The 25737-nt window shown below is 32.7% G+C and overlaps 1 protein-coding gene across 3 annotated transcripts in view; it reads right to left on the bottom strand.

The window, feature by feature from the left end:
• The window catches only part of LOC134230091 (uncharacterized), a 32255-nt gene extending 24759 nt beyond the window's left edge, over window positions 1-7496 (bottom strand). For all 3 annotated transcript variants that reach the window (XM_062711866.1, XM_062711867.1, XM_062711868.1), the window contains exons 1-5: window positions 7359-7496; window positions 1646-1910; window positions 1214-1289; window positions 951-1047; window positions 433-515 (exon numbers count right to left, since the gene is read on the bottom strand). In XM_062711866.1, coding sequence (XP_062567850.1) covers window positions 433-515; window positions 951-1047; window positions 1214-1289; window positions 1646-1864 — 475 coding nt within the window. In that variant the 5' untranslated portion in view covers window positions 1865-1910; window positions 7359-7496. The remainder of the gene's footprint in view (window positions 1-432; window positions 516-950; window positions 1048-1213; window positions 1290-1645; window positions 1911-7358) is intronic.
• Between the last annotated feature and the right edge of the window lie 18241 nt (window positions 7497-25737).

Raw genomic sequence — 25737 nt, 5'->3', positions numbered from 1 at the left:
CCTTAAGTTTTCAATAAATTTTAAAATCATCGAGAATGAGAGAGGAATGGAAATAACATTGCGGCAGTTGTCAATTAATTATATAAGCATGTTCATTAAAAAATGTGTTTTACTGTAAACGAATCCAATCACCATACTAGCATCCCAACACAACAAAATAACATGCAGTATTAACAAGCAAAGACAACAGACAACATGCAGTGTTAACATGCAACAAATATTATAAATAAAACATAGCACCAGCACCAGAAGACGACCTATACATCTACTACCAACTCTTGAACAATGGCACAGCAACATATCTGACCCTTTTCCCGTTCTTGTATCGTGGACGTTGCCATGGTAAAGGAGTGAGTGAGGGTGGCTCATATCGACGATACAAACCCATTCCCTTTAAAAAAGATATTACATCAAGCTGATGTTGGCCCTTACCAGCAGTGCCCAGGAGAGCGTATCGCTGCTCACGAATTCTGTCCCTGGCCATCTGTAATCTCTCTCTTTCCTTCAACAAGTATCTAAAAAAATATAAGAAGTTATCCATAAAAAGTGTGTTAAAATTATTAATGAGTAATGGTAGCTGCTGAGAAAACTTTGATGAAAATTTGTTTAGTGGTACAGAGAGACACATAGATGAACAGGAAATTGACATCAGATTAACACACAAAAAAAATAAATTTTTTCATATGGCATGCCTAAACAAAGAGTGTGTTAAAATTTCAAGCATCTGCAATAAATAGTTGCTGAGAAAACTATGAAAAAAATTTGTTATGTATCGTACAGACTCTTTTGGAGCTGGGGTAAAAAAGGGTGCATTCATGCAAATATTAAACCATTGTGATTTTGAACTTTGAATAAAGATCTAAAATTTCACAGATGTGTCAACTGTACTCATTTTCACCTATTTTACCAATTTCTATCTATAAGTAAAAATAAAATAGAAGTGTTCTTACTGTGTTTCCAGTTCCTTTTCCTGCTGTTTTAGTGAGAATTCCTTTGTTCTCTGTGCCATCACTGTGTCTATCACTCGCGGGCTGGCAGGAGATTTTGCTGAATAAAACGAAGGTAAATTCTATAAATATTGCGTAAGACACATTCTTCTCCTCAAATTTGTGTCAGATTTTAGATATTATAGAAAAATCTGTTTAAAGAATAGTGAATCTTAATTTTTAAAGTACATATATTAGAGTACATGAATGATGGATATTTGTCTCACCAATTTTTCTTCCTGTGTCCTCTCCATACAAACGTTCTATTTCATCTGTCAGCATGTTCTTTTTGTTGTATTTTTTCTGTTAAAAAAACAAGAAGTAATATTATTCAAAACTTTCGAAATTTTCAACTGCAAAAAAAAAAAAAGTTAATATTTATATTCAACCCGCAATATACAATGCTGTGTACTGATCGAGTTTTAAGGTTCATTGATACTCTGATAAGAGAGATAACTCTTAATGACATATATATCTTTATTCCTTAATAGATTTGCCAAGTTGACGTGTTTTTTTTTTGTCCTATTTTGCCCCACAAGCTATGCAATAATTGCTTGTAATTTACTTATAAAATACATTTCTTTTGGAAAATCAATAAGGTTCAAGCAACATTTTATGAGTGAGCAGAGGGTTAATGAACCTTAAAGGTCACAACCTACCAGTAGCCTGTCTTGTTCTTTCTTATTTCTATTCTGAGTCCTCTGCATGTTTGACAGTTTATCTATGAGTTCCTTCCTCTTCACCTGATCATTCTCCAGCCTGGCTATCTCTTTTTGTAATGCCTCCATCTTCTTTTCCCCCAGCGCCTCTCTGTCCACTGGCATAGGGACAAACACAGCACTGGGTGATCTTGAGTCATTCTGATAGCGATGTGACATTTTCTGTTTAAATTAGTGATGTGTTGATTGAAGAGGCATTATGAATCTAAAAAATAAAATAATTAACAGGTTATACTTAAGTGATTAACCAAGATTTCCAAACAATTGAAAAAGACATTTTTTTTTATCAAAGTTTTTTTTAAAGTAGGTCAAACTTGAAGGTCAATGTCAAAAGGTCAAGTATCTTAAATGTTTATTCTGCAATCAATTACATTTCACCATGTTCACTGGTCAAAACTTTCAATAGCGTAGTTTCCATTAGAGCAGTGGGGCAAATGTCTCAATACGACAATACAGTTACAGGTATTGGTGTAAAGATCAAATTTATTTTTAACTGCAGCAAGACTGATATGAGCATGAATGATAGCCAATACTTAATATCACGAGTACCTTGCATTTATCTAACTTAATTACTACTGCTCTTTTGTGAGAAAGTCCAGAAAGCTCCAAATCTTGCAAGATTTCTAGGACATGACATTGTTTACAGTAGTGACAATTGAATGATTCAAACAACCTTTATGCCAAAAAGTACAATGAAATGCCAAGGATAAAACTCAAAATAGTAGATTGTCAAATAAGGAAAGTTTGAAGTATTTTATCAGCTTAAACAAGATGTATTTGTGAAACACTGATGCCCCCGTATGCCAGCTTATGGTGAGGACTGAATTCTCTCAAATGCATGTCAAACTCCAAAATTCAGGGTCAAAAGTGTTGGTACCGAAAGGAAGGTCATGTTGCAAGGAATACACCTGTGATATATGGAAGCCCTCGTTCTAACTGTTCAAAAATTATGACCAAGGTTAAGGTTTTTAAAAAGTGGGTCAAACTTTTAGGTCAAGGTCAAAAATATTTCTACTGGCTGAAAGCCTGAGAGGTCTTGTCACAATAAATACAGAGGTGAAGTTTGAAAGCCCTAACTACAACTGTTCAGAAGTTATGGCCAAGGTTAAAGTGTGGTGTTCTTTTGTAAAAGTAGGTCAAACTATAAGGTCTGCAAGTTCAAGAGGTCAAATTTGGTGAGATCCAAAGAAAGGTCTTGTCACAAAGAATACACCTGTGAAATATGAAAGCCAAAGTGGTACATCCACTCAATAGTTATGGGCTAGGTTAAGTTGACAACAAAGACAGAAAATCAGACAAACAGACAGACTGACAGAAAAACAGACAGGACAAAAACAAAGTAAAGATTTTCAAAAAGTACGCTTAGTTAAGAGTATAGAAAATAAAAATATAGAGAAAAATATAACATTTTAGGATTTGCTCCTCTCAAAGATTAATTAGGCTGGGTCAGTAAATGTTTAAAGCAAGATACATGTATTCCACCAGGATTTCTTTGTTATCTGTGTATATACTTATAAATTCCACAATGATCGATCTTGCATAGTATTCAGTAGCGCATTTGCTCCCTTGCAATAGACGTTCTTACCTCCACTACAAAAGAGTTCTGCTAAGATAATGTAATGGAGATATCTGAAGTACACATGTAATATTTACTTCGCTATTTTGTATCAAGCCAATGGGGAAATTAATTTGATAACCATTTTCACATATATTCACACGTAGAGGTGGAAAAATGTCAATTAACGTGACATCAAAATAAGGCTACATCAATGTTAGTAAAAGTATAACAATACATGGCAGCAAAAAAATCAAATATTGAGTACCGGTATATTTTTGGTTCTTCCAAACATGTAAAATGTTAATATAAGGAATGTGCACCTCATGAAATATGCCTATGTGACAAGTCTGTGTGATTCACACACCAATAACTCACACATAACTTCCTTAAACATTCTTAATTTCATAATCATACTGCATTGTTTATCCCTTCAGTACATGTAGGTACAAGTATATCATTGCAATAATAACATATGTTGATGGTGCCACTTTTAGGGCAAGTGCAAATACTTATATTCAGTTTAAATTTAAATTAGGTTTGTCAAACTGCACAATCATGCACATGCAATTTGCTAGAATCTGATGACACATATAAGATGTCCTGTGTATGTTGCATTACCAAATTGAAGACTGAACAACATGCAAATTTTATCTCTCTGCTATATATCATGTATATGATCTATTAAAATCAAGGCAAGTTTAATTTTTCTTGGAACGTCTTGGTTTCCACAAGTACATAGTTTGCAGCGAGATGCATTTCACTAAGAATTATGGAACCACAGGTAACTGAGGTAATTTTTTTTTCTGTATTTCTATTGTTTTGGAGATTGATCCCTCGTTTCTTAAGTTCTTGAGGATCAATCGCAAACTGTAGGGTTGCAAAAAACTAAAATTATTGCTATTTATATATTGATATGATATATGATATTTAAAAAAAATGATATAAATTTATATATATATATATATATATATATATATTATATAATATATATATATATATAAAAACATTTTTTGCATTGTAAATTTAGATATCCAATTTGGGATATATTATTATGTTTATTCACCAATCAAGGGCCCACGGGGGGCATGAACAATTATTACAAAATGATAACATTGATTACAATTCTATATTAAGGATAATGTAACATGACTAGTGATTAAGTTTGACATTGAGAAGTGCATCACCACACTGGATCAAAAGCATAGAAACCATAGAATGATAAAGAAAACACAATTAAATAAAAATGATAGATATAAGGTAAATTAAAAAAAAAAAATCTTGTAGTAATGGCAGTATATAAAACTATCATCTTGAATACAAAGGGAACCAGGGGATGATACCTCTACACAGCCAGTCTGGCAAACCTGTACCCTAAGTCTTGAAGATGGTCATTCAAAAAAAAAAAAAATCATTTAAGTATTAACAGAAATAGTAATTTCAATTAATAAGTACTTAGCATATAATTAGAAACTTAATGCAAACTAATCTCTTGGAGTTAGTTCAATAGATATTTGACATAATATGCATACCCACATACACAAACACACACTTACTGTTACACAAATTCATGCATACAAAAATAATTTATATACAAATATATGTTTGTAAAGTATATATTATAAACATACACTTATTGTTACACATATCCATGCATACAAAAATAATAATTTACACACAAATATATGTATATATACTTGTCAAAATTTCTAAGTCCCCACTTTTATTTTTTCAAAAAGTTAAAAACCTTAACATCAATTTACTAGTTGCTTACACATTTCCCTTTAATTTGCAATTCTTACCTGTTAAGGCCAAAAAAAATTGTAATCGAATGTGTAATTATTCGACCGTGACCGTTTTTGTTAAAAATCTGGAAGTTCGAGTTCCATAAGTTTTTCGGGTGTATTCTTCATAATTTTACTTCCATGTGTTCTCCATCTTTAATTGATTAGGAAAAACACAAAAAAGTTTAATTAAAACGCAGTTTATGTCCACACAAGAATGTGCAAGTAAAGTTTAAATGACCCAAGCTGGTCGTAAATAACAAGAGTTCTGTTTCCGTTCACTGTAAGACTTTATTTTACTTAAAACCTTTATAATTACCGCCCAAAAAACCAACAAATCATACCTGAATTTCTTTTAATAATTAGAAATAGCTAGATTTTCAACAAACACCATCATCCTAGAGCTGATCCGGAAAAATCAATGGAACCGGAACCGGAAGTTCCCTCCCCTCAATGTCAAACTGTAGGAGTGGGGGATACATGTAAGAAGATATTATGTAACTATTGTAGGCAAGGCAGAGATAATTTTGGTAAGCCTCCTTGTCTTCTTATCTTATCCTTTATTAACATATAGGGAAGAAGATAGACCAGAGAGTGAAACAGCTTTTCCAGCAGCAGAACCTAGCGGAACATGAGAACGACCTAGTCGCCACATGGAAAAACATTCAATAAGAGATTTTTTCTTAAATATTGTGAACTCTCTGAGGAACGGTCGTCTTGCCATTAATTCCTTTAAATAGAGGATAATACAGTATTTAACGTTGTGATTTTTTAATTCTAGGGTGCCTTAACATTTCTGCGTATTGTGTTAAAGCGCTTCAATAAAATAAATTAAGTGAGATAAAAATGTTTTGCTACTTTTTTATCCTGTAAACTTATTAAATTATACTGTTAAATAATTCAATCTAAGAGCGGTGTTAATTAAAAAGTTACCTGGGGACTTAGAAATTTTGACTAGTATATATAAACAAATGGTACTATCATGTATAAATGTTAATCTGTGATCTTGAAGGTAGCATACAATTAATGTAAAGAAAAGGTAACTTGGATACAGAGGGTACCAGGGAACGATGCCTCTGCACAGTCGATTATACTGGCAAACCCGTACTCTAAGTATTCAAGACACCCATTCTGACTGATTCTGTACATTTAAGAAGGGAATGGGGGGACACATTAAATTTAAAAAAAAAAAAAAAAAAAAAAAAAAAAAAAAAAAAAAAAATTCCATAGGTTTACTAATACTTTTCATACTTCCAAACAGGCTATATTATATCCCATCAGGGACCTATATACTAACTGTAAGTATACAATCATGTATATATATATAGGTCCCGTATCCAATTTAAGCCACAGGCACCTGAAGTATGGATATAAATACCCCCCCTTTTTTAAGGAAAAAAAAAGTAAGAATGCTTTTCTGTTTCGCCTTATCTGATTGGTTAGATATTTAAACTGAATTACAATTAACCAATCAGAAAAGACGGAACAGAAAAGCAGCTCCAAATCCTCCTCCAAAGCTGTCAATGGAGAAAATCTATGTATCCGATTAATAAATCATTCGATTATGGCATATCTCAATTAAATGCTAACAGCGGGGTTTAGGTTTAAGAGACTAGTTAAAGAACATCTCCCAGACACAGTGCTTGCAAAATTATCATAGGTAACACTGTTATAACCTTGGAAATCTGTCTCGAAGTGGGGAACCCCCCATTTGTTTACAACTTTTGTTTCTTACCTTGTGTATTTTTATTATACCTGAATAGGGCCAGCATTCTTTAAACATGAGAAAAATTACAATCTGCTTGCACATAACAACATATAGATGTGTTTGACGGGAAAATTTTATATTTTCGAGGTATTATACACTCTTACATTTTTTTTTCATAAAAAAAAAGGGGGGGGGGTATTATCCATAATTCAGGTGCCTGTGATTTAAGCAAGTGGTCGATCCCAACCTGCTATAGGGCCAATCTCTTAAACTTAACAAAAGCAGAAAATGCTATTGTATATCAAAGTATAAGAATGATAGAGTAGGAAATCATGTAACGTTATATTTGATAAGTTTTTTTGTCTAATAAAAATTCTCAGAAGCTAAGGCCAGTAAGGGGGTTGGGGGATGGAGTTGGGGTTCAGGGGGTGGGGGTTACTCCCACAGGCGCTAGTTTTATACAGTACACTAGTTTCTACTATATATGTTATTATATAGTAAAAAACTTTAACTAGCGTACTATATGAAACAAGCGCCTGTGGTAACACTAACAGTAACACCATCCATCCGTCAGGTGCCTGTAGTTTTTATCAATGTTATGCTTACCGTTATAGAAATGTGAAAAGAGATTCACATATATGTCCTGCATTAGCAAATTAACATATTTCTCTCTCCTTGATCATATAAAAGAAATGTTTTCATCCATAAGATGTACACTAGCCGTATGAAAGCACTTGGTCCGCCATATTTATACAAAATTCTGCACCTTGGCAAAATGACCAAACGTTCTCTTATGGAAGGCAAGAGTTAGTTAAGGGAGATAATTCATATTTGTTTTTTTTTAAAAAGAGGTGGTCGAAGTATTGTGAGATTATCAACTGGAATAATAAAATAACAATGATATTTAAAAAAAATTAAATAAATAAATAAATAAAATAAAACAAAATAAATTAAAATAAAATAAAATATTAAAATAAAATAAAATAAATAAATAAATAGTACTAAATTAATTTAAAAAATCTAAAAATGTACAATAAATAAGAAACCCCACTAGTCCGAATATTTATTAGTCCGGAGGCCTACGTAAGTCCAAAGGTCCTAAAACCCAATTTAGTCCATAAGTTAATCAGTTCGAATTGTCAGGATTTGTGCAATTGTTCTAGAAATTGTACCTTAATCTAAAGTTTGGGATTGAAAATCGAACCACAGGATACTGCGACTAAAATTAAAGTATATTAAAATTAATAAGACATGTAAGATCCGAAACTTTATTAAAATTCCTATATTCTGGATATACCGGCATCTCAAGAGGATCGTTCTCTCGAGCTCTCCATCTTTTCCCTTCAAAGTGGCCTTGTGGTAGGGCGCTCGCTTTGTGATCGGGTCTCATTTTTAAAATTGAGGTTCCTTTTCACAAAAGGAAAAATCCAAAAGGAAGAATCCAAAATAAACCAGTGAAATTCTTTGATCTGCATATGCCTATATACATGTAATTGTAAGGTTACTTTTCAATTTATTCTTAATGTGCATCATTTTTAAAATTGAGGTTCCTTTTCACAAAAGGAAAAATCCAAAAGGAAGAATCCAAAATAAACCAGTGAAATTCTTTGATCTGCATATGCCTATATACATGTAATTGTAAGGTTACTTTTCAATTTATTCTTTTATGTGCAGTATGAACAACATTGATAAATTGTGGGTTAGATGTAGGTATCCAGTTCATATATCAAACAAGTAAATCTCATCAATTGTGGAAGTACCGCGCTGTTATTGATGTATCATAACGACAATTGACCAAGGAAAATGAAGGTTGTAGTTTCTAAATAATTTTTTTTCCTTTTGAATTTTCCTTCCAGTCTATTCTTTTTTACAATTTTGGTACCTGTGCCAGGTGCAATTTACATACTTTGTAAATAAATAAAAGTTTTTTGATAGGAACTATATTTTTACAAATAAGAAGCTACATCTTGGGGTTAGAAGTTTATTCTCTTTAACTTTAAAAAATAAGATACACCACCTCTGATCTGCTTCCGTTAATTGTTTTGCTTCATGTAGATTTATTGGGGAATATCAATTGGTGATTAGCATCATCTGCATTCTGTTATTCAAGAAAATTAACTGGAAATTAAAAAAATAAATGGATAAATAAATAAAAATGTACAAGAACACTGAAAGAAAAACCTAGAGAATTTAACTAGTATGTCTCGTAAAGCATTTGTCGTGATTAGTAAACTTCCAGTTTACCGGTGAAGATAGTGGGTTGTGTAACTAGGATCGTAGAAATACCTAGATACCTAGTGAAACTTACTCATCAATTCTAGATTTACTAATCTTATCTAGTATATCTACCCAATACCTAGTAAAACTACTCTTAAGGTAGTGATTGTATGGACAGTAAATTTACTAGTTTTCTTAGTGACTTTAACTGGTTATTTTTTTTTTTTACAGTGAAATAATTATCAAAGAAATGGAAAAAAAAAATATTTAAGTAAATCAAATTGATAGGAGAAGAAAATTCACTGGAAAATTCTCATAAATTTTCTCAATGCTAAAATTAGAATGTGTCAGATTTTAATGCAACTTGACTTTTTGACCAGAAAACTTTTTTCTCATATACATTTTATATAGAAACGTCAGATATACATGTAGTAATTACTTGCAAATAAATTTACAGTAAGCTGTCTGAGTGACCTTGTAAGGGGAGTTCATATAATTCAGATCGATCTTCATTGTATTGTAAACATATTGATTGATTGTATGTTGTTTAACGTCCGCTCAAGAATTTTACACACATTTGGAGACGTCATCGTAGGCCGATGAAGGGCTTTAAATTTAGATCTATACTCGACACTCAGGGCCATTACATAGTAGGGTTCTTTAACGTGCCAACGCCTACCGTGACACGGGACCTACATTTTTAAGGTCATATCCGAAAGACCTGTGACTTTCACTTCTAATGTCGAGCGTTTAGCGAAAGAACAGTCACTATCTATGTTCACATCTTAGGTTTGACGCGGCGCCACGAACGAGAATCAAACCCGGGCCTCCCGTATAATATTGTATAGATAAAATATGGTGTAGAGATCTAAATTTTAAACACAACTGCTGTGTTCATTGATATCGATAAACATTGTTATGGAAGACAACTAAATTTAGGATAAAACGATGTAGAAAACTAGAAATTACTTACCGGTAATTTACACACTAAAATAAGTAGATTAATTTAATCAAGGGATTTCCTCTTCTAACTGAAGAATTCTTCCTCTTTCCTGAACATAATGTGAAGATGGCTTCTTATAGTTGGATGTAAGTATAGAAATGAGAATTTGTATATTTTATCATGAATATGATTATAACCACGCATTTCTTAAGATTCTAAACTATAATGATGTAAATCTTGAGGACTGTTGGGAAGTAAAAATTACGACCTGTATACTTAGGCCTTGATACACATAACTCAATAGTTATATGTATCATATACCGCCAGTACATACCAAAAATGTTAATTTTTAAAACTCTTGCCTTGTCTCTAATAATTATTATCGGATTCAAGTTTCAGGTGTGAATCCGAATGCCCGGCGTGATATATCCAAAGGAATATATAGTTTTAAAACTTAATTTTTATTAAGTTAATTAAGTTTATTAAGTTACTAAATTAATAAGTAATTCAATTTAATCAACAAGTTAATCAGTTCGAATTGTCAGGATTTGTGCAATTGTTCTATATTGTTTGGGATTGAAAATCGAACCACAAAATACTGCGACTAAAATTAAGTATTTTAAAATTAATAAGATCCGAAACTTAATTAAAATTCCTATATTCTGCATATACCCGTTCTTTCTCCACCGTTTCCCTTCAAAGTGGCCTTCTCGCAGGGCGCTCGCTTGAAATGTGATCGGGAGCGGGTCTCATTTTTTTAAAATTGAGTTCCCTTTTCACTAAAGGAAAAATCCAAAAGGAAGAATCCAAAATAAACCAGTGAAATTCTTTGATCTGTATATGCCTATATACATGTACATGTAATTGTAAGGATAATTTTCAATTTATTCAAAATATGCAGTGTCAACAACATTGATAAATTGTGGGTTGGATGTAACTAGTATCCAGTTCATATGTAAAACACATACGCGGATCTAGAGGGGGTCGGGGGGTGGGGTGGGTCAGGACCCTTCCTGGAATTTACAAGGTTAAAAAATGTATATACTAAAACAAGGAAAAATTTACCATGGAACCCCCTTGGAAAAAGCAGACCCCCCCCCCCCTGGTAAACACGAATATGCGTAAAATGGGTATGAAAAGTTAAAGATTTGAGGCAATAGAAGTCACCACTACCCCATCAAATAATATTTTTCTTTAGAATTTTCCCTCCAGTCTTTTTACACAATTTTAGGCCTGTGCCAGGTGCAATTTACATACTTTGTAAATAAATTAAAGTTTTTTGACAGATACTGTATTTTCAGGGAAAATATGAAGCTACTTCTTGGGGTTAGTTTATTTTCTTTGACTTTAAAAATAGGATACACCACATCGGATCTGCTTCCGTTAATTGTTTTGTTACATGTAGTTTTATTAGGGAACATCAGTTGCTGATTAGCATCATTTGCATTCTGTTATTCAAAAAAATTCACTTGAAATTAAAAAATAAATGAATAAATAAAAAAAAAATGTACAATAAATATCTAAGAAATGGGAAAAAAAACTTTTAAAATAGTTTATATTTAAGTAAATCAAATTGACAGGAGAAGAAAATTCACAGGAAAATTCTCATAAATTTTCTCATGACTTTTACAATTAATCAAAAGTTCTAAATTCTTAACGCTAAAATTAGAATGTGTCAGATTTTAATGCAACTCGACTTTTTGACCAGGAAACTTTTTTCTCATATATTTATATAGAAACTACAGCTAGTAATTACGTGCAACTAAATTTACAGTAAACTGTCTGTTATTTGTAAGGGGGGGGGGGTTAATATAATTCAGATCGATCTTCATTATATTGTAAATATGTTGATTGATTGTATGTTGTTTAACGTCCTCTGAAGAATTTTTTCACACATTTGGAGACGTCACCGTATGCATGTGAAAGGCTTCAAAATTAGATCTATACTCGGCACTTAGGGCCATTGAGCAGTGAGGGTTCTTTAACCTGCCAACGCCTACCGCGACATGGGACCTACATTTTTAAGGTCATATCCGAAAGACCCGTGGCTTTTACTTGTGATGTCGAGCGTTTAGCGAAAGAACAGTCACTTTCTATGTTCACATTTAAGGTTTGACGCGGCGCCGCCAACGAGAATAGAAACTGGACCTCCCGTATTATATTTCTAGATAAAATATAGTGTAGAGATCTAAATTTTAAACACAACTGCTGTGTTCATTGATATCGAAAAACATTGTTATGGAAGACAACTAAATTTAAGAAAAAAACGATGTAGAAAACTAGAAATTACTTAATTTACACACTATAACAAGTAGATTCATTTACTCAAGGGATTTCCTCTTCTAATTGAGAATTCTTCCTCTTTCCTGAACAAAATGTGAAAATGGCTTCTTATAGTTGGATGTTAGTATAAAAATGAGATTTGTATACATGTATTTATTATGAATATGATTATAACCAGGCATTTCTTAAGATTCTAAACTTGAGGACCGTTGGAAAGTAAAAATGATTACGAGGCCATGATACACATTAACTCAATAGTTATATGCATCTTATACCGCCAGTATATACCCAAAATGTTAACTTTTAAAACTATTTCCGTGTGTCTAATTATTGCCTGACGTCACGGCGTCAGGCTGTATAAGGATTGATATTTCCAAGGTGCGAAGGGAAAAGGTCACAGTTAGCCAGCAAAATTTTGTGCATGCTGATTATCACTGGAATTTGTTACCTCCGTTTCAATAAAACATTTAGCAGAAAAAAATAACCGTCTTACTGATACAATATATTGATGTGTTTATTTCCTTTATTTTTTTTTTTTTTTTGCATGCAGCTGTTTATTTCATGCGATTTCATATACGGACATATCCGTTTGACCTTTTTTCTGCGTTTCTGTACTATTGGATGAGTCCATTTGTCTTCTAGCTAAGGGGTGTCACAATTATTTTGAGCCAAATGTCACGTGTATATCTTCGCGCCTTTTTCCTGGATGATTCTACTGCACTGAATGGAAATAAAAACTTCAAGTCTGTTCTTTTTATCGGAATTTCGAACTTTGGGAAAAAAACATATCGGTGATCATGGTGATATTGTGAAAAAAGTTAGAAGTTACATCATTTAAAGTAAATAAAACGAAACGGAAAAAGAGTTCTTATGAGGAAAACTGGCCAAATAAACATAATATTTCTGATCATATCTCGCCCGGACTCGCACCCACCTCCCACCCCCCTAGTTTTCAGAGATAAAATTCGTCCTCCTATGAAACACAGAAAATAGACTTAGGAAAAGTGTCCCTCCTATTCCAGGATTAAGGAATATAAGGAATCACCGTCAAGTTCGGTGGATCATTTATGCATAACGGGCTGTTTCCAACAATCTTTGATGCTCTGGCACACCCAACAATCTAGTATTTAAACATATTCTGCATGTTAATCATAACATTTCATTTAATATTTATTTCTTCATTTTCTTGTAGTTGTCATATTCTCAGCTGTCTTCCTGGTAGTCTATGCAGTTGAATCTAATTCTAAGTTTTAATTTTAAAATTAAATATAACCTTTACATATATAAGCACGGCTTTCCAGCATACATTAATTAATAAGTTCATTTCCCTTATTTAATTACTACATCTTCTAAAACCATTTATAGAGTTGCGGAATGAGAAGCTGAGCTTTACGTTTCGTGTTCGAATCCACTGCAGGACGTGGAGATCGGTCCTTAGGATGAGACCGTTTTTAAACCAAGTGCTCATTGGTCCTGAGTTCCAAGTATTTGTAACACTACACAGGCGTCCTTAAACAACAAACGAAAAACAGATCACAACCAATTTTTAACACATACAAAATATACCTTTTAAATAAAACCTCACTGTTCCTTTTCCATCAGACACATAGCAACAGGGGGGGGGGGGGGGGAGGCTGTCTCCTCCTTTTTTCCCAACCTTACTTTTACTATTTATAGGAAATGTTAATTGAAAGGTTGGATCCCCCCTGTATATAACAGGAAATTTATTAAAGGGAAATGCAGTATTTAATGCTTAAAAAAATTGGTACAGAGAGAACTTGACACTGACAAAAAGTTGATCACTACCCCCCCCCCCCCCCCCCCAACCCCCCGAAATAGGATTTTCAACTTTAGGCATATTCCTTCCTTTTTTGCAGATGAATGAAAAAAAAATTCTGTAGCTGCCCCCCCCCCCCCTTTCAAGAACGTGGCTCTCCATTGCTTTCATAAGTAGCAAACAATTTAAAATCAATGCATGATGTTTTGTTCGACGTCTTCATAATTAACTCTAATGAAATAATTACCCCTCATCCCAATGTAAACGTTTATATATATATATATAAGATTATAGGTTCTATAGATATTGATTGCATTAGTCAGGCAAGCTTTTTTGAAAAGCTATTACTTGTAATCGGATTCAAGTTTCAAGTGTGAATGTGAAACTTTTCATATTTAAGATATACAATACCAAAAAAAACCCGTTAACTCATTTTTTTTTCATGCAAAATTAACAGCGTGTTGAATCTATTTTTTTAAACAGTGATTTTGGTATCCAGCATTTATCAGAGTCTGTGTTTGTGGGACTGTGTCACAAAGTGGGAACCTTTCAACAAGTGACCATGAGGAGAGAACTAGTTGGCATGGACGAGATGTTGATAAATCAAGTAATTTTTACGAGTGAAAAAGAGGTAACGATGATGAGTGGCAGTTTTAAGGAAGGATTCCGGCTAATGGATTCAGATATAGACTTCATGATCTGGCGAAAAGACCACAAGATAATCTGGGACTTGGATCAGGCTCAGAATTATGACTTAAGCAGAAAAACACTGATTCTCTGTGATTGTTCCGAAAGTCCACCTGGATTTGCTTTACTTGAATTATTGACAGAAACTGGCTGTGAATCTACAGAGAATGCATGCATAAGAATCAATGACAGACTCTATATATCAAGTTCTGAATTTAGAAGAATCACACTTTCTGCTCATCTTCCTGATTCAAGGGAACATGGTCCTTGTGGTAACAGTATTGTTGGGGAATTTGAATATGACATTGCCCAATGTTTTATCTGTGACTTTTGGCCCCCTCCCGCTTTCCAATGGAGAAACAGGTGTCACTCATGGCCTCCGCCTCCTATCATTGATGAAAAAGTCAGAAAAGGGTGCCATTTTGTAGCAATAGGACACAAACTAGGAAATCATGCTGACAAAGAATGGAGAATTTCCTTCTCTTTGGCAGAGCAATATCTAGTTTCCTCTATGAATCATTGCCAATTCTTAACATATGGTCTGCTTAAATTATTCTTGAAAGAATGCATCAACAGTGGATTAAGCGAAGAGGAGAAATTATTGTGTTCTTATCACATGAAGACGGCTGTTTTTTGGGTGATTCAACAGAATATGATACCTCACTGGTGTCCACAAAATTTCCTGCAGTGTTTCTGGGTCTGTTTTAAACTTATCCTGAAATGGGTGTATGAAGGCATTTGTCCAAATTTTTTATTCAAGAAAACAACATGTTTTTGAGTAAAATTCATGGTCATGCACAAAAAGATTTGTTCATTAGACTCCATGGATTATATGAGAAGGGTTTATCATGCCTGCTTCACAGTCCATCCATCATGTCCCGTGTCATAAGTGTCCTTCAAAATCCTAGGCATTTTGATTATACATATGAATTAAGAAATTATAAGTTGATGTTGGAAGTAGATTTATTCGGCGAAATACATCAGAATTTTCAACCTATACTTGACCTACGCCACTGTATGAAGTTTCTAAATACTTTAAAAAGGTTGATAAATTTACCTCTGACACAATATCAGGAATTCTTTTTAAGGAAGTGTACATCTTATATACTCCAGGGCACAGCTTTTTTGTTACTTAACACTGTAACAGATTCTATACCGCTCGAAGAGGATAATTTATGTAGGAATAAAGTGATATATCTAGTAACTGACAAACCATCGCTTTTCATGCTGAAATTAGCTGCCAAGTTTGGGTGTATTTCTGGCATGTTGTACATTGCTATGTTTTATTACAAGACATTCAGATACTTTGAAGCTTTAAATATCATAGAATCTACAAAAGCCAAGTTAGCACAGCCATATGTAATGTTAAGGGGATATATAAATCCAGAGAGATATATCGAGGCTGTATTGAATCTTTCCTGGTCTGCAAAGATGAGAAAGGCTGTAGCATGGGATATTTGGCTAAGCAATAGAATATGTTACATTAATGAATTAGTGTTAGAACAACAGTCAGGGTTACAGTGCGATTACCCAGGATTATGTATCCCCCTCTATGTTCTCTTACACATGTTGGAGGTCTTGTGTTACAGACATGTAGACCCAGAGAGAACACAAAGAGCTCTCGATGACCTACAAAATCTTGTACACCATGATCCGGGGACATACATATTCGAAGGAGAAAAAGACATATCATGGGAGATCCTAGGGATTTGTCAACAGATTACAGGGGATTACCAAGCTGGTCTGTATTCCTACCGACAATCTCTGACACAAGAAACATTCAACAAAATACAAATCGCTACATTAATGAGGATACTACAAATCATGGACCTAATCCATAGAGTCTAACATTTTATTAATAGTACATTAGGTACATGTAAATAAATTTAAGAATCAGATTTCTTTTGTAAAAAATCAGTGATTCAAAACTTTTTTGAAAATGATAAGTAACGTCTGTCACAATTTCTGCTGTGAATTGAAAGTTGGTTTTTAACTTAAAATTTTTATCCTCAAAACTTTAAATAAATAGAACCCTAAATAAAAAGAAGAAATAAATGGAAACGTCATTTTTTCTAACTTTTGCAGACCATTTGATTCTTTATAATGCATTGTGTTTATATAAAAGGAAGCTTTGTAATAGGTTTATTAGTTAAGTATATATATAAACATTGTTTTTGTTTACTCTTATTATCAACAAAATAAATAGTCAAACAAAGCATACCACCCTCATGATATGTTGTCAAGAAAAAAAATTAACAAATTATGTTTATTCCAGACATTGTATTCTATAATATATATACAAAATTTGAACTATTAAATAAGATCAAGATCTGTTATTTCATTTCAGCATTTCATAATACATGGTAGTATTACAATATTTGTACATATATTTAATATATATCTTCACATTTATGACATGATTTGTTTTATTGATAAAATATTCAATTTTGAGTTTCCAGATTTTGTATTATCTAAATCTACATTCGTTTTTATTACTTCTTTACTTTCTATTTGTGTTGTATGTCATATATTTGACAATTAAAATACATGTATATTCAACGCATAGAATGAACTTTATAATATTCACAACCAAGACAGACAAAGACCCCTACTAATGTGTTCGGAACCTTTTATTTTTCGGTGTTCTGCACATTATAAAACCCGATGAGTTCAGAGTAGCTCCGACATTAGCTCTGGCGAGAGCTAGCGAGACTTCAGCGAGATACGGTAAATTATTCACGGAAATGTGGCTAGGAAGTGACTAGCACGTGGAGACATGGTAAACAGAAAAGTTATGTTGTGTTTTAGTTTTCACCACCCTATAATATCATTCTGTAGAAATGTACTTCAATCGATCTTTCTTGAATTCATTCAAGTTTAAATTATTTTAAAGTTTTTTTATGATACAATTTTTTGCTGTCATGAATTAGAATTCTTTTTAGACAAATATTTTGCATGGGAACCGGGACTATATTTTTAGGCGTCAGATTAGCAAATTGGGCACCAATGTGACTTTAAGTGACAAATCAGATGAATGAGAATTGCATTATGGGTTACTATACGAATACTACAGGAATTTTACGCTTGATAAATTCCTTTGTTGTACTATCGGTGAATACAATTGCCAGGTGGATTTCCCTGCCAACACACGTGACCACGAGTATACATGTATAGTTATGTAAAAAATGTTTTGTCCATTTACATGCATACGAGAATTGCTCGTGTTCTGAACTTGACACGAAGTACGTATACGTTTTATTAAACATATTTTTCTCTATAGTTAACAACAAACTAAAAACGCCAGTGATATTATTAATAGTTTCTAATGTTTGCATCTTGTTCATAGGAACATTTTTTTTACTTTGCACTCCATTGATATGATCATAGATTGACCTGAACCACGTGTTCGAAGTAACATGTAAACATGTATTTGGCGTTGCTCGTGGTAAGATCTTCTGTGCGCATTAATAGCAATAACCATATAAGGCAAACAAGGGTTTGTCAGTGTAAACAGGTCGAGACCACTAGATTTTCTGACGTCAGAATAAATTTGCATGTAAATTAGCTTTACCCACTGATGAATGAGTCGCAATGCATTGTGGGCTACTACAAGTACCCAGCTGTGTTGAAAATAAAGGTCAACTTGAATTGTCCCTTGGAAACTTATTTTCAATTCTTTTTTTGAGATTTATGGAAGAAATATATAAAATGATGTATTATCTTTCTTTTCTATGCTCACATTTACAAAATTTACTTTATGAAGCCTTATATATCAACTTATAATACATCGGCCTAAACCATTGTTCGGAGACGTACAAATATAGGCCTTTCAACTAATTTTTCAAGTTGCACATATGGTAAAAAAAATTGTATAGCTAGATTTATAGGTACATGAAATTATCAAAAAAGATAATAACTTATGCAAACTTTTAATTACATCATTAAAAAGTTTAATCATTTATAATTGACTTTTCCGATGTTGTGTTTAAGGACAGGTAACTCAGGTGTGAAAAATGACCAACTTAGTGCCGATTTATGAGTTATCGTTTATAGGAATGACATATAGGCTGCTTCAGCATTGGTATTGTTATATACACAAAAGGGTTCCTTACATTGTTTTGTACACAAAAAGTTTTGACCAAGAGAAAGAAAATGCCTTCACTCTATCTGAAATAACAGGGTCAAATGAATGAGGAACAGACTATATTCAATAGTTTTAACTCTCTTTGACAATTATTATGAAGAAGAAAATTTAATGTCATGTTTTTTGTGTTCGCCCTTTTTCGCTTCCTTTGTAAATATATATATTTTTACAAGTAAATGCAACAATTGATCATCTTATTTGTGTTACTAAGCACGAAGGGGAACGACCGAGTATAAAAATTTAATTAGGTTAGAACTGAGAAGGAGGGTAGATTTCACTTTTTATTTTAATTAAAAATTTTAATTATATGCATTAAACCGGTGTCCGCAACTATACAGTAAATAAGTTTAACATTGGTGCTAAATTTTAAAACCACTGGATTCTACTGAGAGCAAAGAAACACTTGGGAAATGCTAAAAACTGCCTAGAGTGTAAACAGTTAGATACCCCGAGCTGCTCTAAACAAGTTTCAGCAGTGAGTTATCGTTCATAACACCGACCCCTAGCGGCAGTTGAAAGGCCTAACAAATAGATGCTATCGTGTCGATAAAGCAACGAGTTTTTTTTCACGTGATATACGTGTACATAGTTTAAGACAGCAGTACAAGGTGCGCTATTATTATTTAACCCCTAAATATTATCAAAAAGTTTTTACTGTACAAACAAACATCAAATCGTTTGCACATTATTGGAATTTTTGAAGCAACTATTAATCATATAAAACAAGTCCAATATTAAATGTGAGCAAGGAGCAATGTCTTGGGAATGTAATCTTTCAATTTAAAACTTAAAAAGTGACAAAGAAGCTCTACAGTTTTTACGGTGATGAAGTGAATATCATGCAGAAACCGACGAAAACCACGTGTCGCCATTGAATCGTAAACACGTAGTAGAGTGTCATGCTTTGGGACTCATTCACTTGATTGGCGAACAGGTGTGACGAAGATATCGTCACGTGTTAAAAATTGCCTTCCATATAAGGTAGTGGTCTCGACCTGGTAAATGATATTATACATTTTATTTACAAGCGTATCAGTACCTAGTGAGCTGTAATTTTGCAGTCAATTATAAGATGTACTAGTATTCATTGTTATTTACCCCCCCCCCCCCTTAAGGTAGGATTCTTCTCTGGTTTCTGACTAGATGAAACATTCAAAGTGTATTTGCTTATATGTCTTATATATTGAGGTGTAAGGAATTTAAAAGACCATATTTTTCTTTCCTCATCAGAAATGTACAACTTTAAATAGAAATGGTAAACTGTATTTGAAAACTAGCAGGGACTATATTTTTGGCGGAATGGTGGCGTATGAAAATATCTTCTTTTCTGCCTCTCAAAATTACAATAGAGCAATGGATTTAGCTATCATTTTTACACGATCGAAGACTTGGAGAAATTTTCAAATCTAAGTTAAATTAATAATAAGGGACTGAACTTTGAAAATATATCAAACAAATATGGTTTTTCGAACAAACTAGAACTTTGTTAGCTTTTAAACGCTTCCTATCAAAGTGCAGATTTGAGCCTAAAATCCATAAAAAGTATTTTTTCTCTCTTAGTAAACGATCAAAACTTTTTGTTTTTGTATAATTTTGTACATTTATAAGACAACATTATTATATTTGAAAATAAGAAAAAGTTAATTATAGGAAGCATATGAAAATAACTAATATATCCTAAAAAATTAAGAAAAACAGAGAAAATTCGGATTAGTCAATATCCGGTTAAGTAAAATTATCTATGTAAATTTGGTTATATCACGCTATAGACCTGATATAGTAATATGTTTTTATGCAAAAAGAATAATCATAAAACTTTTGAAATAGAAGTAGGTATCACATGATTGGCAACAGTATTTTTTTCATTCTTAATGTCAAGGAAAAAGATAATGACCTTGACCTGACCTTGCCTCTAATATAAAACGGTCAAATTTAATTTCCCTGATACTATCACTTACTGATATTGTCTTCTTGATTCTGTGAAAATTTCATTAATTTTTAAATATTAGAAATATGAGAAGAATCCTACCTTAAGCCACCCATTTCTGTTGAAATTATGAAAATCTTTCAGAAAGGTGTGCAAACACACATTTTTCACAGGACAAGTTTCAGAAGAAACAGACTATAGCAATTTCCTGTTTACTGCCAATTTTATTTATAAAACCGGATATACCCTATAACCTTTGAATAGGTAAATCTAAACCACGTGTCTTGAATTTAAATCACAATAACATTAGTAGGGGTGTTTAAAGCATAATGTGATTGTTATCCCCTGGACGATAACTTACAAGATTGTAAGATATCCTAAAATTCTGACTGGAATTTTTAACTAGATGGGTAAATATAAAACCATTATTACATTTATTTTTTACCATTCAAATATTTGATACATCTAATATGGCTTATGACTTGTCCCTCTTCAAGAATGTTTAAAAAAAAAATTCAATTTGCATAAATAGACATTATTGTTATTACATGTAAAACAAAACACAAAAATAACTTAACGTTCTAAGAATAAGTACTATTAGTTACCGATAACAAAAAACAAAATGACATTAAAGCTGTGATTGAGCGATAAAATCACTGATAGTTGTTTAAGAAAAATCATGAGGACATTTTCGTTCTTACATACATTTTTTATTACAAAATATTTTGAACATTTTTTAAAAATTTGACATGTAAAAGGTCACCAATATCACAATTTGGTCGAGTCCTTTGAAGAGGTTGGGGGTCGTATCCCCTCGCCAGTCCCAGCAGGCATGATGACAAATAAAGCTGACATTTAGATCACCCATTCTGAAGCAGTGGCACTGAAAGACTTCAAGTAGACAGTTTCCTTTCATTAACAGTTCTGAGAGAAAGAGCTCTCATTTGCTTCTTGCATTCACACCTGAAACTCCTGCAAATCTATCATACAACCTGAAAAAGAAACGTGGAGATCTGATAAAAAAAATATGAAAAAATACAAAAGAAATTGAACATTTCAAAATAAGAGGCCATTGGCCACATCGCTCGCCTGAGTATAATGGCTAGATAAGCACTTATCAGTTCAGAAATGAAAATTTTACTGAAAGGGGGGGGGGAGTTGAGGGGAGCAGGGGATGCCTCCATATCAATACATAACATATAACTTTGCACGTTGCTGATCTTGAAACTTTTTTTAAAAAGATTGTCTTCCTAAATTGGTGTCTCAATATAAATATGATCATGGCTTTTTCATTCTTGAAAAAAAAATTTATAAAGATTTCTTCTATAAAAATTTCTATGGAAAACTTTGATCCTCCATAATGGCTCAACCCTACCCTGGGAGTTATGGTTTAATCAAAATTGAATCTACACTACCTGAGGATGCTTCCATATAAATATGAATAATCATGGTTTACTATTCCTGAGAAATATTTTCGGCATATTTCTATGTTAATTATTTGTCCCCCATTGTGGCCCCAACCTAGCCCAGGGGTCTTGATTTGAACAATCTTGAATCAAGACCTCCTGAAGGTCTTAGATATAAATAAGACCAATTATATATATACCTCGGTAAATCTTTGATCTTCTATTGTGGCCCCCTGCTACCCCTGGGGGTCATCATTAAAAAAACAACAAAATTTGAATCTACACTACCTTGGGATGATTCCACACGAGATACATCTTTCCTGGCTCAGTGGTTCTTGAGAAGATTTTTGAATGATGTCATTGATTTTTTTTTTACTAATTTGTTATTACATGTATCTCCGCTTGAATAAGGGAGTGGCCCTTTATTTGAAGAAACTTAAATTATCTTCATCCAAGGATACTATGTACCAAGCTTTGATGAAATCGGCCCACTAGTTCTTGAGAAGCTGAAAATGTAGTTTGTTAAATGATAAAAATGTGAAAAGTTTATGACGATGACAACAATGACAGAGATTGGACACATTTTGATCAGAGAAGCTCATTGAGCCATAGACTCAGGTGAGCTAAAATGTTATAAAATGTTGAAAATTATATATAAACTATTCAAAATACCTTAAAGTCACTTATTTTAATGGGTGTGTATTTTCGTTGTTTTTTTTTTGTGTAATCAAGACTCCTTCGATGTTAAATCCTACTGAATGCAAAATTTCAAAGTAACAACTCAAACTTGATTCATCCACAAATCGAAATCCTAATGAATCAATATAATTTCTCAATCGATAAAAATGTAGATTCCACAAAAACAAGTGATTTGAAAGTATTGAATTCCAGTTGAATTTGAATTTTTCAGTGATCAATTTTTTAAATTTAAATCTTCAGCAATATTTTTGGTTTCTTAAAAGATGCAACCTATCAAGCACAAGATTTTGAGTATAGTAAATTAATACATATATACCTTTAAAACACATAGAGATAATTGCATAGGATGAACTTGTTCAATGTCCTTTTTGAGCTTCTTTGGCAGCTAGTGGCTGTAGATTGGCCAGTGTCTTTACTAACCTAAAGAAGGGATACTGCAATAAGCCAAGGATTCTCAAGGTTTATAGAGAAGTGTTTAAATTTGTGTTTGAACAGGAGCACATTTTAGCTGATCAACATCAGTGTAATATCTGCTAGAAAATGAATCCTTGTTTTGAAAAAAAAACATAAACAATTATTTTAGATGCCTTTCTTACACAAAATATAATACACTTTAAGAGCTCCGAGGCTGATGCAATTTTTTCTACGTCCATCTCCAGGTATTTATCCAGGAGATCTTGGAAGACTGGCGAGAGTTTGTGTTTTTCTTTGATTTTAGGTTTACCATTTGTTGCTATAAGATTCAGAGCCTACAAGAGAAATTATAACATCTGAATCATTGGTTCACATTGTAATACAATTGAACTTCAGTATGCTATGTTGATAACCATGAATATATCAAAGTGCATGATTTGGAAGACCCTTCCTCTTATTACTGATGAGTTTTACTTTCAAAGTCTCAAATCTTTTTACATTTTAAAATTTTCTCTCGGTCAGATTTAGTTTTGAGATAACAGAATTTGACTACATACTTTAAGAGTACATTATACAAGCATGCGAAAGTTCCAGTAAATATTTAATCTTTGAAGTAAAAATTCTTTAGAATCAAAGCTTATTTTGTAGACCAATTATTTTGCAGACCAATATCCAGTTTGTGAAAGTATTCTGTGATCAAAGTTTACGCATGTGAATATTAAAAAAAACAGAAAGAGATTTTCACCCCCCCCCCCCCAATACATACCAAAACTGCAATTAGTTGGAATTTTTTCTCAGTCCAAGGGGCATAACTCTATCATAAATTACTCTGTTGTACACAGAACATAACTTGACCTAAATATTCTTATTCAAATTTTATTTCAATCTGTGCAACCTCTGCAAAAAAGTGAAGGGAAACGCTTGGTGGACCTACTGACAGATCGACCTACAGACAGCACAAAACAATATGCACTCCCTTCTGCAAAAAAAAAATTAACACTGAACATACCCTTGAAGGATTTTTTATTCAGATATGGTGGTGATCCCTTAATCATTTCAATGGCCATCGCATCTAAACTTCAAATATTCACTTTTGGACAATATTGTTTCCTGAGATACAGAATTAAAACTGTAGTTACCAGCTTGGACTTTACTTTCTCAGTTTATGAATTATACGTACTACAGTACTAAATGTTGCCTCGACAATAACCCTAACCGAACTGCTGGAATTTTTTGCATGGCCCTAGACTGTAATTTCTCTGTTGTTAACATCACCCAATGTTCTTTCGTCCTTCTCTAACTGTGGCTTGACATGTGGATCTATAATGTCAAACACATATTTGGAAATGATTGTTTCTGCTGAACCTGTGTCAACTAAAATATTGTTGAAAACCAACCACCAACCCAGATACATAAAGGCTATCACCCCATTTCATTTCAGTTTTTCCAATGTTTCCTGATATTTTCAGATCACTTTAAATTTCCTTTAAGCCTTTCACTGTTACTGAACTGAAAACAATAACTTGTAATCATTAACAACTGTAATATGTTAAAATGGGTTATTTTAACGTTTGTGGAAGATGCTTAGAGAATAATATTTGTAAACAGACTATTGAAAATGGGGGATATTGTCAAAACACGAACGGTAATACTGCTAGTATTGTAAACCAAATCTGGATGAAAAAAAGACATACTTCATGAGTAAAATCAACCTTTGACGTCATTCTTTTGTTTGAGCGCTCCATTATTTTTCAGGAATAGATAGAGTTGCAAATTTCATTGAAAACGGAATTTCTTATGTTCGTATTCTCCTTTCCGTGCTTCTATCGAGAAAAGAACTTAGAAAAATTTTGAGAAGAGTTATAGAAAATGTAAGAGTTGATTTTCACATTATGAAAATTTTATTGCGCATTGTAAGAATCGAACCCGGTACCCTTCGCTTTGTAGTTGGGTACTTATTTCAATGAGCTATCGCAGCTGTTGAGAAGCAATGGATTAGAATAACTTTAGTACATTTTTTCTCTCCTAACTTTCTATAGTATATAAATAATAAATACTACGTCAATATAAAATCTATTTAAAGGGTTTCATATAAATATTCTTTATTTTATATTAAAACAATAAATAAAAGCCATAACAAGGCGGATTTTACGCGGGTTAATATACGCTCCATACGCTAATATTAGCGTTCCATTCCTTTAAAGTAATGGGCCTCGGCTGCATTACTTTTAAGGAATTCACCCTTACGTAATAAATCCTGCTTAAGCTAAATAAATCACTTTAAAATCATTTACTTTGATTGAATTTAATTGAATTTAAACATATTTTATTGATATAATCAATTGGATCAGACACAAATTTTTCCAACTTAGAATGTCCTCTCCAACACAAACAAAGAAAAAACTAATTTATATACACGCGATGAACAACAAATAAATCTATAATGCAAAAAAAGGAAGAAAAGGGTGCAGAGAGATAATTAAGAAAG

Source organism: Saccostrea cucullata, unplaced genomic scaffold (genome assembly GCF_032062105.1).
Source record: "Saccostrea cucullata isolate Sc308-1 unplaced genomic scaffold, CSIRO_AGI_Scuc_v1 ctg240, whole genome shotgun sequence".
Lineage (NCBI taxonomy): Eukaryota > Metazoa > Mollusca > Bivalvia > Ostreida > Ostreidae > Saccostrea > Saccostrea cuccullata.
The sequence above is the reverse complement of the archived record's forward strand: the minus strand, read 5'-3'. Positions and strand labels throughout refer to the sequence as shown.